Source organism: Hoplias malabaricus, chromosome 3 (assembly GCF_029633855.1).
Source record: "Hoplias malabaricus isolate fHopMal1 chromosome 3, fHopMal1.hap1, whole genome shotgun sequence".
Lineage (NCBI taxonomy): Eukaryota > Metazoa > Chordata > Actinopteri > Characiformes > Erythrinidae > Hoplias > Hoplias malabaricus.
In genome coordinates, this window is record NC_089802.1 from 68,310,857 (window position 1) to 68,326,583 (window position 15,727).

At 38.9% G+C, this 15,727-nt stretch overlaps 2 protein-coding genes across 16 annotated transcripts in view; both read left to right on the forward strand.

The window, feature by feature from the left end:
* caskb (calcium/calmodulin-dependent serine protein kinase b) overlaps positions 1-8,327 on the forward strand; it is a 63,994-nt gene extending 55,667 nt beyond the window's left edge. For 8 of the 12 annotated variants that reach the window (XM_066662816.1, XM_066662817.1, XM_066662821.1 and 5 more), the window contains 7 exons: positions 233-429; positions 1,142-1,257; positions 2,394-2,474; positions 2,567-2,647; positions 3,293-3,495; positions 3,576-3,659; positions 6,658-8,326. In XM_066662816.1, coding sequence (XP_066518913.1) covers positions 233-429; positions 1,142-1,257; positions 2,394-2,474; positions 2,567-2,647; positions 3,293-3,495; positions 3,576-3,659; positions 6,658-6,834 — 939 coding nt within the window. In that variant the 3' untranslated portion in view covers positions 6,835-8,326. Of the gene's footprint in view, positions 1-232; positions 430-1,141; positions 1,258-2,393; positions 2,475-2,566; positions 2,648-3,292; positions 3,496-3,575; positions 3,660-6,657 lie in introns of all 12 variants that reach the window. The other 4 variants (XM_066662824.1, XM_066662826.1, XM_066662828.1 and 1 more) reach the window with 2 other exon arrangements.
* Positions 8,328-9,175: 848 nt separating this feature from the next.
* LOC136690874 (ubiquitin carboxyl-terminal hydrolase 9X-like) overlaps positions 9,176-15,727 on the forward strand; it is a 38,660-nt gene continuing 32,108 nt past the window's right edge. For 3 of the 4 annotated variants that reach the window (XM_066662928.1, XM_066662929.1, XM_066662931.1), the window contains exon 1: positions 9,177-9,556. The gene's annotated coding sequence lies outside the window, so the exon portion shown is untranslated. Of the gene's footprint in view, positions 9,557-15,727 lie in introns of all 4 variants that reach the window. The other variant, XM_066662930.1, reaches the window with a different exon arrangement.

Sequence of the window (15,727 nt, forward strand, 5' to 3'; positions counted from 1 at the left end):
GGCATCATGACTTTACCTTTGTTTCAGTATTTGTGGCTATAGCCTCTTTCTGTTGCAAACATGCAGACCATCAATTCACTTCAACAACAAGGCAGTCATTCTGTTTTCTATCTCTGATTTACCTTTTTTCCCCTACTCTATGCCTCCAGCTCTTTGATCCTTGTCCCCCTAGCTCTCCTCTCTTTATATATCAGTGAATATCAGTTTAACTGCTGATCATTCCCTCCTGCAGATATTTGTGCGAGCACAGTTTGAGTACGACCCAGCCAAGGATGACCTCATTCCCTGTAAAGAAGCAGGTATTCGCTTCCGGGTGGGTGACATCATCCAAATCATCAGCAAGGATGACCACAACTGGTGGCAGGGCAAGCTGGAAAACACCAAGAATGGCACAGCTGGCCTTATACCATCTCCTGAGCTGCAAGAATGGTAAGCATCACAGATTAAAGCAGCAGAGGTAAAAAAAAAATAAAAATAATAATAATAATTAATTGTGCCAGATAGTACCCAAACTCAATTTGGAATTACACCAGTGTCCAATAAAAACATTAGTTTATGGTAGTAATTTAGGTTCTCTTAAAAACATAAGTGAGACATTTCTCTATGGGTACACCCCTCTGTGTAGTTCAATAGAAGCTCTGTTTCAGTACCCTTGCCCCTATTTTCTTGCAATGAAGAGGTGTTTGCAAGCAGCACACTCATACAGTTTAGTTTCACTTTGATTTCTCTTTCTTGTTGCTATATAAACATGCAAACAGTGAGTTTAGTGAGGAATGATGGATGGTTGGTCTACACTTGACAATTAATCATATGCGCCATGGCATTAAACAACAACTCCAACTGTCACCGCTATGGCAAGGCCGATCCTGGGTTTGCATGTGTTTATTTTTGTTGTATAACCACAATTGCAGTCTCGCCGGGATGAGGTCAAGAACCACAAGGAGTTTACGAACCTTGGGTTAAGAAATTAATCTAGTAACTAAACTTTTCCCAAAAGAGTAGCCCTATTAAAAGGCTTGATTTCAGAAGAACTGTTAGATGAGCTGGTGTCCACAAATTTAAGGCCTTTTAGTGTTTGTGTGTATGGTCTGTGCAGTAGTATGTACTATTTAAAAGTATAATTTGATTTCTGTACCTTTAGGCGAGTGGCCTGCATAGCGATGGAGAAAACCAAGCAGGAACAGCAGGCTAGTTGCACATGGTTTGGCAAAAAGAAGAAACAGTACAAAGACAAATATCTAGCTAAGCACAATGCAGGTAAGTGTAGATGAACAGCATATGAGTTTTACTAGTCATCCAAACTTAGTCCTACCTCAGTGTGCCTTTTACGTATTTTGTGTCAGAACAGTCCAACTTAACACGTCTGTGTAGATTATGAACTAACACATCATAAACGCACATGCTTTGGTGTTGGTGTAGCTCCTTTGACCATGTTAATCCTTTTATCAGTCCGCGCCCCACTTTCCTCATTATCTGATTACAGAGACACCATGGCCTACTCACACAAACAAACACACACATACAAAACCTATCCCTCCAATATAACTGCCCAGCTGTCTGTGTGGCCCACAGAGTAATATGTTCAGGTGTGTGTAATGCTTAGTCATGTATTATATGTATATATAGTTAATAAGTTTCAGTATTTGAAAAACTGCATGGCTTTATAACCAATGTGCCTAACCTCTTTCTGAGCATGCACTTTCCTTTCCAGCATTAGCAATGTGGTATTGTGTCTATTTTCTTTGCGCCTGCAACTACAGCAGCAGGCAGTGTTGCCATGGCAGCTCAGTTGTTTGTAATATTTGTTTAACCAATTTCAATGCCCCACTACCCCTCCTCCCCTTGTCCGTTTTTCATGCCGTCTCCCCTTAATGGCCTCCTTGCATGTAAGTACAGCAACTGACTAACACTGTCAGTTTGTTTCGCTTTTTATCTTTTAACATTTCAGTGTTGTTGAGTAATATTAGAAAGTAAAATTTGTCATTAATTTTTGTAACTCATACAAATGAACATTTTTCCTATTTCAGGCATTTTTCTATGTTACTCCCCTTTTGCCCGACTATGTACTTGTCCTGTATAAATGTTACTGCTAGTAATGGTGCTTTTGAAACTAGTGTTTGTTTCAAAGAGTATACGAGCACACATCCATTTGTATATGGAAGCACTCTGGATAGAGTTGTCTCATGTAGAATTATCAATGTAAATTGTGCAAGTCCATATTTTTGCCATCAATTTTGTGCACCTACCTAAGCAAAAGCATCCTCATTTCACACAGAACAGGATGTTTGACTGAGATACGACACCATATTCTTCCACTCGTTTCATACTCTTATCTGTCAGCACATCTCAGCGCAACAGCTAACTTTCTCACCTTTTGCCCTGCTCACCTGCAGTGTTTGACCAACTAGACCTTGTCACATATGAAGAAGTTGTGAAGTTGCCTGCATTCAAGAGAAAAACACTAGTATTATTAGGTATGTATTATGTGTTATTGTCTATGCTTCGGTGACTTTAGGTGTCAGCTTTCATGCTGAAAAAAAACTTTATTCTCTGTCTTCATCTGCAGGTGCCCATGGCGTTGGCAGACGACACATCAAGAATACACTAATCGCAAAGCACCCTGACAGATTTGCCTACCCCATTCCACGTAAGTCATACACAAATGATTAATAGAAATTTGTTCATTGAGATGGGGGCCTTTGCATTGGTGCTGTTTACACTTGCCATTAAAGCCCAATCAGTGTAATTTCAGTCATGGGAATGGGATCATCATCCAGTCAAGACACAGACATTAATATTTCATTCTTTAACTTGCACAAGTCTTTTGCAATCAAGGTGTAGAGTATTGCAGGCTTTCTCTTTTAAATTGTAAGAGAGCAAGACACACACACAATGTAAGCTTTTTTTAAAGAAAATACCTAATTACAAGTCACAAATTTCAGAAACCAGACATACATATATTTAATCTCTATTTAAATATATATTATTATATATTTTTTTTTCTTTAATCAGGGAAACCCCTGTATTTCACCTTTTTATACATAATTTATATCTTGTCAATTCAGAAATATGTCTAAATAATTGTTATTAAGGTACACATGGTTTTTACAGCATTCATTAAAAAAAAGCTTGAACATGTATAAAGTACTAAATACCTAACAGATAAACTACTCTCTTTCATAAACATACATATTTAACAACTGCATTTTGTAAAATGTTAAAACAAATGTCCCTAATATTAAGAATAATTTTTTTTTACCTTAATAATATTATTTTATTTTTGCCATAACAGACACAACCAGACCCCCTAAGAAGGATGAGGAGAATGGCAAAAACTACTACTTTGTGTCTCATGATCAGATGATGCAGGACATCTCAAACAATGAGTACCTGGAGTACGGCAGCCATGAGGACGCAATGTATGGCACACGGCTGGAGACTATCCGCAAGATCCACGAGCAGGGCATGGTCTCTATCCTTGATGTAGAACCACAGGTACCAGATTTGCTGACCAGCAGCCAGTTATTTTGCCCCATAATCTTTAATGTTACTGATGAGCGTATGGCTTCTTGTAGGCACTGAAAGTTTTGCGGACAGCCGAATTTGCTCCCTATGTTGTTTTCATCGCTGCACCTACTATCACCCCTGGTATGAATGAGGTAAGCACCATTCTTATATACACATCCCATGGCTGTATATAAGTTTCCATCTGTTGGATGTCTTACTTGATTATGCTTGCTCAATGGCATTAAATCTGCACTGTAATGTAAGATGTTTAAAATTGAAAGAAATTGTGCTACATTTTCAAAAGCTACAAAATTATTATTATTGTTACACTTATATAGCGCCTTTCTAGACACCCAAGGACGCTTTACAATCTACACTGCTCAGAACGCTCAATTCACACACACACACAGGCGAGAAGCGGCAGCCAAACGCGCACAGCGTACTCTCAACCAGAAACGACCGTCCACCTGGAGGACTGCATCGGGCACTAGGGTTTAACCCAGGACAGAGCGCCAATCCATATCTGGGCTCACACATACAGACATTCATTCACACACCAGGACAGTTATTAGAGAAGCCAGTTCACCTACCCTCCATGTTTTTGGACTGTGGGAGGAAACCGGAGCCCCCGGAGGAAACCCACGCAGACACGGGGAGAACATGGAAACTCCACCCAGATGGGACTTGAACCCAAGATCCCAGCGCTGGGAGGCGAACGTGCTAACCACCAAGCCATCATGCCGCATGGTGGCATTTTAGCAAAATATTGCTAAAATGTTTCACACACTGGTTTTAAAAAGGTGGTCCAAGGCATGAAGTGGGGGGCAGGAATACTGGCTTGTGGGAAGTGGAGTGAGCATCTTTGTTGTCCACGTTGTAGGAGAAAAATGGACCCCACCCAATATACCGTAAACAAACAAAAAATAACCTAGATAATGTTCTAATTTGAATGTTGGATTCCCTCTAAAATGGAAAAATTTGAGGCTGAAGATAACTTCTAATTCAAAAATTTCATTCCACCTTAAATGTGCACCTTTCCAAGGCTCAGTTAAGCTTGACATTGATCATTCCGTTCCATTCCAACTTAAAAGGACTACTGTGAGACTGAAGTAAGCTTTTGACCTTTTTTCTTCCATGTTAAATGGGTTATTTTTCAAGACAGAAATATATCTTATTATTTCATTATCCATGTGTAGCTTTGTGTTATCTACACTTTGTTTTACCTAAATCTCTTACCCAAATTGAATTTTATATTGCATTATAAATCGAGCAGCAGGTACTTGCATTTCTACATATTATTTATGGGGCACAAAAGCAAGCATTTAAGTTTCATAAAGTACATTCCAAATAAGGGTAACTCCACAGGGTAAAAGACATTTCCCTCACTGAGCTCTGATCAAATTCTCTTGAAATACTCTTTCAACATGAACATGCTCACGATCATCAGATGAATCCACTCTGGAACACAGCAAAACCCATATTACAAAATGTTCTGCACACTTTATACAATTACATTTTTCCACCAGAAAGGTCACCAATTCCCCAAATTTGCCAGACTTAATTGTGTCCTTGTCTCAAACTTTTTTTTGTTGCATGTTTCAATGAGTTTGCATGTTATTTTTGTGTGCTTATTTCCTTGGCATTTCCATTCACTGCACTCAGCTCCCCAGGTGGTGTAGAAAACTGCCTGTAAGTATTTGACATGTAGGGGACCTGTGTATGAGTGTTTTTAACATTGATGTGCAACATTTCTGTAAAGGTGTCTTGTGTAAGTGCTTCCCATATCCATTCTGTAGTGGCATGTGTGTGTATATAGTAAATAGAAATTGGTAGATTTTCTGTGTGCCATATAAAAGTGAGCTTACACCAATAGGGATACACAGCTATGGAAAATGTATGGCAATGCAAGTATTTAATATTTTAATATATAAAAGTACATAAACTATATTATCAAAAGTATTCGCTCGTCTGCCTTCCCATGTATATGAACTTGAATGACATCCCATTCTTAATCCATATGATGTCAACCCACACTTTGCAGGTAGTTTCAGGGTGTGTTTATGGTAATTTTTGACCATTCTTCCAGAAGCGCATTAGTAATATAAGACACTGATGAGAAAAGAAGGCCTGGCTCACAGTCTCTGCTCTCATTCACCCCAAAGGTGTTCTATCAGGTTGAGGTTAGGACTCTGTGCAGGCCAGTCAAGTTCGTCCACAACAAACTCCATTACCCATGTCTTTATGGACCTTGCTTTGTGCACTGGAGCACAGTCATGTTGGAACAGAACAGGGTCATCCCCAAAATGTTCCCACAAAGTTGGGGGCATGAAACTGTCCAAAATCTCTTGGTTCCTTTGACTGAATCTAAGGGGCCGAGCCAAACCTGCCAAACCCAGACGCATCCATTGGATTGCCAGATGGAGAAGCATGATTCATCACTCCATACAACACCTCTCCACTACTTTAGAGTCCAATGGCCATGTGCTTCACACCACTGCATATGATGCTTTTCATTGTGCTTGGTGATTTAAGACTTGGATGCAGCTGCTCTGCCATGGAGACCCTTTCCATGAAGCTCTCTACTTGCTGTTCTTAAGCTAATTTGAAGACCACAAAGTTTGGAGGTCTGTAGTGATTGACTCTAGCATGTCTGAGCATCCACTGACCCTGCTCTGTCATTACATAGCCTACCACTTCGTGGTTGAGTTGCTGTTGTTCCCAGTCGCTTCCACATTGTTATAATACCACTGACGGTTGAGTTGACTGTGGAATATTTAGTAGCGAGGAAATTTCACGACTGGATTGTTGGACAGGTGGCATCCACATCCTGTAAACCCAGTGAGGGGTGAATGAATACTTTTGGCAATATAGTGTATCTGCTAAGTCAACTTTATTAGTGTAATGGGGGAAAAATAACATCATGTTCTTTCAGAGTTCTCTCTGAGTAAAATAAGTTTGACTAATATATCCAATGCCAAAATTTGTTTAATACATGCATCTGCTGATACCAGTATGATTCCAATATCTTTGTGAATCCCTAAATGTTATTGCTAATTGACAAATCAAAGGCTCATTCTCAAGAGCATCACTACTTACTTTGTTTGATTTTGGCTTACACTCATCTCTCTTTCCCACCCTTATCTTTAATAGGATGAATCTCTGCAGAGGTTGCAGAAAGAATCGGAGGCATTGCAAAAGTCTTATGCTCACTACTTCGACATGACCATTATCAACAACGAGATCGACGACACCATCCGGCTGCTGGAAGAGGCCATTGACCTGGTGTCCACCACTGCTCAGTGGGTGCCAGTGTCCTGGGTGTATTAGTGAAGTCTGCAGGATGCTGCCATGACCCATACACCAACGTGGCCCAGTCTCACCCCTCCTCTTCCAAAAAAAAAAAAAGGCAAGCAAGAAAGAAAGAAATGAAAAGAATAAAAAATAAAAAGAAAAGAAAAGACAAGAGCCACACCCATGTCGCTATAAGACTCTCAAGACCTATGGTCCAAGTGGTGACACCATCATGATCCTTCTGTGGGACTGTGAAGGCGTGGTTTTGTATATATCAAAGCATATAAATATATAAATATGAATATAAAAAGAATATGGTCCTGTACGTATAGCTAGGGGATTGATATTTTATACTTTGTTTTGGAATGAAAGAGACGGCGTCTTAGAGCAATGATGAGCACAGTACTTTGTTGGTGGGGGGGTTGGTGAGGTGGCGTCAGGGGCTCTACCCTGGGTGATTGAGAAGGTGTCCCTGCCCAGTCTTAACCCTCTGGCCACTGGTGCTTCAGACTGGGTCAAGAAGATAACCCTCATCCCCCACATTCGTTTACCCCTATACAATCCAACCCAGTACAATCCCACATTCCTTGGGTAAGGTCTTGGTGTCCTACCCCTGGACAGTTGATAAGCACAGTTGACTCGGCCGTGCCACAATCCTCCAAGCCCTTTCTTTTATTTATTTTAGAATACCATCTGCACGCACTGAACAGAAAATGTGTTGGAAACTCATTGACTTTAAACAGTGCTGTGGGTCCCCCTCTCTCATTCATTCCTGTTTGTTTACAACTCTCAGTTTGCACAAAGGACAATAGAGAAGATGGGTGCTCTCTTTTTCTCTCTCTCTCTCTCTCTCTCTCTCTCTCTCTCTCTCCTTCCTTCTGTCTCTTAGTTCCTCTCTTTCTCTCCAAGTGAATCCTTCAGAAATGGTTCGAGATTGCAGTGTGTTTGGTGTTACCTGTGTCCAACTTTTCTCATCTACCGAGGAGAACACCTAGGTCACTTGGAAGACCAGTAACAACAATGACAATAAACAAGAAGCGTTTTGTCCAGAGACAGGGGAAACAGACTGACACCTATGCACATCCCCGCACCTCCGGGTGACCCTCTGAACGGACAGCTTTTCTCATGCCCTGTGAAGTGACGTGTTTGTAAAATTGTCTTCAAATTTTGATTTGTGGTGTGGGTGGGGGGGACAGAATACCCATTAACTGGATCCACCATTTCAGAAACGTGTTGTCTTAAGAGTATTATTGTTTTATGTTTATCCCAAGAAGATGGAAACTGAGGGTTATTTTATTGTGTGTAAATGTTTCAATGGTGCGTACATTATGCGAGTGAAATGAAGAATTGGTGTGTGCATAAACATAAATGAACTCAGTCATGTGACAACTTCATTTCATAATTTTTCCTAGTGAAAATTTCTCTGAAAATAATGAAGGTACTCCTCAGTATGATTTTTTTTCTTCTTTTTCTTTTTTTAAAAAAAAGTATATATTTCCTTTCATGTGTTGATAAAGTAAACTTCCTTTGAATTCAAGCTAAAGCAGTTCCTCTCTAGCTGACATTATTTGCACTGGATGAAGCAGGGATGCTGCCTTTGGGATGAAGAATTCGATACGTTGTAAAATAATACGAAAAGATACGTTGTAATTATGCTTTCAGCCACCAGATGGTGATATTTCCATAGCGTCTTGGTATTCACCCTCCTGTAGCCTCATACAACGATTATTGGTGTGGTAAAACGTCTTTTTTTTAAATTAATTAATTAGTCAACTTAAGTTTATTCAGGTATTGCGCCTTTCTAGACACCCAAGGACGCTATAGAATCGACACACACAAATATATAGTAGTGGATATAGAGCAGTTGAAGTACGCTATTAATAATTCATTAGTAGCTTATACACAAATAAATAAACGCCTACTTCCAAGGCAAACGTGACGTTATAAAGTGTACAACGTTGAAATAAATGCGTACTTGATAACTGAATTTAGGATTTACGCTTCTGGATGGATGGATGAAAGACTGCAAAAAGGTTTGTGTGTCAATAACAGTGACAGCATATTGATGGTATTAAAACCCATTTTGGTTAAAACTACACGTTATCACGCAATGAAATGTTCGATATGGACGTAAAAAAAATCAATACATATTTATCTGAGATTATTGTCCGAATTTGCAAAATCCGCAAATATATAAAAAAAAACAAATATAAATGGATAAACAATTCATAACGTCCATCGGCTCTTCACTGAACTAAACCCTGTAGTTTGTAACGATAGTGGCGTAGCCTCAGAAGTCCCACAAACTCATCAGAGAAGCTCTGAGGGAGACGAGCTGCGACCCAGCGTTGCTCAGTTGTGGCGAGGGAAAACGCTCCGAAGCAAATCAGTACAAATGTCCCTACGTAGCTGACGTTAAAAAGTTGTGTTTGCGAGCATGCAGACCTACATTTTTGTCATGTTTGTGTGTGCATGTCTGTCCGAGCCTGCGCTGCCGCCATATTGAGGTCCTGCTGGTGACTGGATTGTCTGAATTGTCAGCTACGAGTGTTGGAGACTCTAGTGGCGTTAGGGGGGCTACTGGTGACGCAGGAAAAACACCCAGACAGGAGACAAGAAATTCAAGGAAGCAGGAGCACCCTACCACACTAATGCATGCTCCAAAATCTTATTCCTTACGCGTTTTTTATGCCTCGGTTTGTGTGATCTCGAAATAAACTGGACTAGTGGACATAAGGAAGTCGCATCTAATTTCTGGGTGAGTAACATTAGCCGCTAGCAAATGAGCTTGCATTTATTTTGATAATAAACCTTAGCTCGGCTGCTTTTCTTTTGTTAGGGTGATGACGGCTCGTTTATAAACGCCGTGACATGAGCTCTGTTTTAAAGAAAGACTCCAAAACCATTCAGCTCCCTGCTATGTCCGATTTAGAATTAACAACTGTTAGCAAACGTTAATGGGTGTAGAAGCCGGTTGTCTGTTGTATTTTATTTAAGCAAAATGGCTGACATGTCTCCGACCAAGCTGTTCATTGCCCAGCAGTCGGAGGAAGACACTTGAGAGTTTTGGGACAAATGTCAAGGTCAGTCACGGCTCAAATCGTGAGATGTCAACACGGTAGACTTGTCAGGTTTGAGAGCAAATGCTTTGAAGTTGCTAGCAAGTTCAGCTAACGCTGCTGTGGCCGGCGAGCGCCATTAATGAGGTGGAGTAACGTTAGAGCGGAGAGTCTGTTAGCGACACAGCGAACCAGGCCTCAGCGGCTGCGTCTCAAATCACTTTCAACCTTAAAGAGTGCACTAGGTAGGACATTTAAATATGTGCCTCTTCGCTCACAAATTACATTTTATGTCGAATTAAAATCCATCTACATTCAGTCACTCATTGCTTTAGGACCTATGCATCACTGCTGAGTTCTTATTTAGGTGTAGATTCTTAACCTGTGTTGTGTACAATGTAGGGACCAGGGAGCTTTTTGAGATTCAGCCATAGACTCCGCCTGTGTGCTAGCTAACAAGGCCCTAGTGTAACAACATTAACCTGTTAGTTTATACGTGGGATAAATGTATAGCATTTGAACGTAGAAAATGAACGGTTGACTGTATGTCGGTGCTGTGTACTGACAACATTCAAAGCCATTAAAGAGGCATGTAAAGTAATTAAAGTTAGAGTTCCTGTCAGCTAGGGGAACCTGCTAGCTAATGTTAATTATCTGGTTATCTTTTATAGTCGACAGTCCTCGGGCCAGTTAACTTCCTTCGCGAAGACTGCTTACGGCAGTTTAGAGCACACAACATTTAAATACATGTACTGGAGTGACTTTAGTCTTAAGAACAACACAACGGTAACGTTCGTATATTGTTTTGACGTTAATGTCTTGTTCACGTAGCCTTAGCTGCCGATGGGATTGTCCATGTAGACCGAGCTGAAGTGGGCCGGACCGAGAACTGTCAACAGCCATGTTACTAACATGATACAGCTCAAATTAACCCAGAGCGGGCCCTTGCGCTAGCCGTCACTTATCAGGGTGATTAAAAAAGACGACTTAATAGGTCAATTCTTTTGTTTTGATTTGCTAAATACAAAACAAGACGTGTTGTTATGTACCGAGTGACAACCAGTTGCATAATACATCACTGGTATATTCGTGTTGTATATTCTTATTGTGACCGGACAATATCGAACCAGAAATGTTCTCAGTTTTAAAACTTTTTGTTCCAATTTAAAATAACATTAAGTAGACGACCTTCAGAGACAGACATTAGTGGGCGTCTGATTCAGAAACACTTAGATACTGTGGGTTGTGCTCAGCTTACTTCAATTCACCAGTGCTTCTCCGTTTGGCACATTTTTATTTAACGATTAGATACGTCTCCGTGTTATGTTTGTGTAAAGTAGATCCATTCCCGAGACATTTATCTGTGCTAAGGCCTTGCACAATTTATCTTGTCAGATCTTTCTTAATATTTTATGGTTGAGCTGCAATTATTGTCAAACAGGTATTTTAAAAATGACCTGATCAAGTGATGACCTGAAAATCTGCACCTAGATATTTTAATGTTTTCACATTTCACATGTTTGTATCCCAATTACAATAATAGAATAACCCTGGCATGTGTATATATTTTAAATCTAAACCAATCCTATGGTTTCTAAGAGTCACTGTGGCTCAGATAGCAAATACATTTGATACAGAATTAATATTTAAAATAGTTTCTAGAATTGTTCTGTGAAGGAGGTTGTGGCACTGGAGGATATAACCAGTGAAAGTGCTTCTGTGTTCTAAGTAACGACCGAAATACAAGGGTACTTTTTTCATTTGTTTAATGAGATCTTATAATGTGCTAAAAATGCTTTGAACGGCTTCATAGCTTTCAAAATAGATTTTGAAATCTGAAGGCCACTAGATGTAACAAGCAGTCTGGTGAATGTTGCGTGGTTTGGTCTAATGGCCGGGCCGTGAACTCTGAACTGGTCATGGTGGATGCATACACACACGTGAGTACCTGTGTCTTGTTTTGGTGGACTGGATTGACCTGTTTTCAGCTCAGTAGAACCAGCTGATCTGACTCTGTTCAAACACACATGCACAGATATCCTCAGTGTTTAAAGTGTGCTAGGGTGGATGTGTGGTTTCATTAACCAACACTGTGGGATTCAGAGGCATGAGCCTGTTTTATTAATGGGTTGTCTGTGTGTTTTCACCTTTTGTTATAATTACATGAAACATTAATCATTTGTGGCTGTTATCTGTTAAAATTCTGTGCAGATTGCTTCTTTTGGAGCGTCAGTCTTTTTACGTATGTATTTCATGTGAAGGGTTGAGACAAACAAACTTATTAGAGGAACAAATTAAGCCACCTGCATGACAGGATGTTGTTCTATTTCACTTCCTGAAACATGGCACAAAATATATTTAAGTACCGGAAGTGTTCAGGGACCAGGAGCTAAAATCAATCTGGTACCAAAAGTTTTTTTTTTTTTTTTTTTTTTTTTTTTTTTTTTTTTTTTTAAACCTTCCTGGGGTACTCATGTAATGGGTGCAGTAAGCTGAATATTTTTGATTCATTCCATCATTTTAGATCATTTCATCATATCATTTAATCATACTTCCATTTCAAATTCATTAGGCTAATTTACTACAGTGTATAATATTGGTTGGTAATTGGTAATACGCTGTAATAGATTTATAATAAAACTCAACACTTTATTTTCCTTAGCTATTCTGTTTGCTTCAGTTAGTTGGTCTACCGGATGCAGCCGAATCTGACAGCATGACATACACACAGAGCAGCTGTCCTTGGCAGAGCAAGTGCTTTGGGATGACCAGTGTTTCATAGAGATCCTACAGTGTTAAGATTATCTTGAACCACCAGGTATTTTAAAACCAAGTGGTTATGTGGTTACCCGAGATCCGTATATCCGTTCTCTAGACAGTCCTGTTATTAGCATGTGTGTGCTGATGCTTTGCATAGGTTTGGAATGTTTACGTTGCTGCATTAAACATTTAAATAGGATTTTTTTGTTTTTAAATTTAAAAGGAGAAAAAGTGAAGGTAGTCATTTTGTAATGGCAGATTTTTGTTTAATGTCTAATCTTCATTTGTAATTATCCCTTTTTTATTTTTACATTCATTAATTTTTTTTTTAATTTATGCACCAAATCCCTTTAAGACAATCAATTTAAACCTCTAAAACCTACCCCTGTTTAAAATAATGTTTAGATGTAATACTACACTGATGCTTTCATTCAGTTTATGCTATGGCTGAATAAATTGGAGAAAATATTTAATTGCGCGTTTTCTGACGCTGTTGGGATGCTAGCTGCAGTTATTAAAACAGGTCCAGGACTAATAAGATATTAATAATTACTAAAGAACTTGTTTTAAATTTTTATGCTGAATGTAGAGTGCCAGACTGTCATTGCATATTGCCACTAATATCGTTCTATATATGTGTGTTTGTGTTTATAAATATGTTGTATATAAACTACATGGCCCATACTTGCATACATAATAGCCCATACATTTTTAAATGTATGTAAGTATATTATACCCCTTTTCAACAAGTTAACTCAATCGCCTGGGGTCTTAATGAAACGTTAGTTAACTGCTTTGGTCAGTATACAGCAAAAAAAATCATACAACACAATTCTTACCCTGTCTACACAGCCCCGATCAGAATAGCTGGTTTCAATTCTTGTTCCTTTAAATGGGAATGAGCCACAGCTCATTTTGGCATGAGAGGCCAAGAGTGAGCTATGGTTTTTAGCAGTTTTTTTTACTTGGTTCTCTTTATTCTCCTTTGTTGTTTTCATCACATGTAGTGAGTACACCTATTTCTCCAGGCTTATTTAGTTTGTTTTGCCCTGCTTATCATCTTACAAAAATGCAGGTCAAGTGTTGTGATTGAAGTTACTCAGATGAGGAGTGCTTGCAGTCTTTGTAAGATGCACACAAAATCAGACCGACATGTTTTATCCCACACTTTCAGAATTTTGCAGGCCACAAACAAGTTGACTGGGTTGCTTTGTTTCAGTTTGTAGGTTGGTAGGAGTGTTGTAATTGTGTTGACACCAAATGGATACACTGAGGCATTCAGCAACTGATTTTTCCCCTTTAGGGCATTATTTTGATCGTGCAGGCTGTAATTCAATTTGTGGTTTTTATGATTCATAAATTGTGTTTTACATAAACACAAAAAATTGATCTTTTAGGCATAGTATGCATGGATCCATGAATTTGTGTTTAGTCTCCTCCCCGGTCTTCACTTCCCACTCTGCTGTTCAACTGCTGCTTGAAAGACCTGACCAACAAGTTGACGGGATTGGTTTTTATATTACGTGAGATACCTTGGCTGTCTGAATTTGACTGTTTGAGACTGGCTTTGCGACACTGCAGTTTCAAAGCAAAAATTCACATGCACTGCAATTTTTTCTTTGTCTTCTAGCACAAATATATGTTAGCAAGGTAAAAAAAAAAAATGTATATATATATATATATGTGTGTGTATATGTATGTATGTGTTTTTATGTATGTATGTATATATGTTACTGGAAAGGACCTTTTTAAGCACAAATGTAGCAGTGTGCAGTACTGTTTAAATCATTGAACAGCAAAAAAAAAAAACCCGACTAACTATTGTTATTTATTATTTTTTAATGAATGAATGAATAAATGTAATTGGACCTCGTTATTAAAGGGATCTTATGTGGGTGTTAGCTAGGGGCTGTCCCTCATGCCATTTTTAGGACGTCAGAGCTTCAGCAGTAATATTAAACGAATATTCCACTATGTATGTGTATTGGATTACAATGCTTGCTTTAAAATGCCTATCTCTAGGATGCTTTCCTCAGAGCACTTGCGGCTCACCGTGCGACTTCTCTCTGTAGCCTCGCTCACTTATGAATATGCTATGCCACTAAAAGCAAAGTGTATGCACGGGTCAACCTGAGCTTTGGGGATATTGTCTAAGTGAGTTATGAAGCCGGTAAAATGAACTGTGACGTCGCCACTCTTCATTTGGTTTTAGGTTTATTTGTACAAGGACTTTTATGTGGAGTGAGGGTGTTTTCAAGAGCAGAGCACTTTTTAGTGCTGGAGAATGTGAATGCTGGTGGAGTGGAGCATTGCCTTAATGAATAGCCTATATTTAGTTAAATAAAAAACTAGAATCTCTCAATTAAAAACCGAATATCTACCCAACAAACAAATGTCAGAATAGCTGAATACTTAGGTCTAGCCCTATTGTTAGCCAATGTGCTAATCTAGTTAGCGGTCTCAGTAGCACAAAAAAGTTTTAGATTTATATTAAAATATATTATTGGTTAATTTGGCCTGTTCAATATTTGTTCAATACCTTAAAACATTTTATAAAGCAATTTTTAAAATGGGTGTTGACACAAATAGACCGGAGCTATAAAATGATAGTGGTAAATATCATAAGACACGTCTTCGATAATGTTAGGAAAAATGTGATAGAACATAAATGTTTAAATGTGAACCACCAGTAAAGCATATTACAATTACATAAATCCCAAATGTGCTCCCAGCCTTGCTCCTAAACAGCCTATAATATCCCCTAATAAGTTACACACAAACCACCAATAACCTGTAGCTTTTTGTTGACTTTTGAACACTGTGAGAAGGATGAAGAACTGGGTTAGTCAGCTTGCCAGTTTTATCAGAACTAGCACTGTACCAAACAGTATTGTGCTGCACACTGATTCATTGTGAATAAAGTATGGATAAATGGTGAGTTGTCACCAGTGGAACTTTAGCCTATGAGCTAATAGGCTATTAAAGGCTATTAAATAATTTCACCACCATGCAGTGCTACACATTAAATGTCATTAATGTCTTTGTAAGTGGCAAATTTGAGCACGATGAAATGAGTTCAGTTTTAGCCAGTTAGCATTAGCTAACAACAA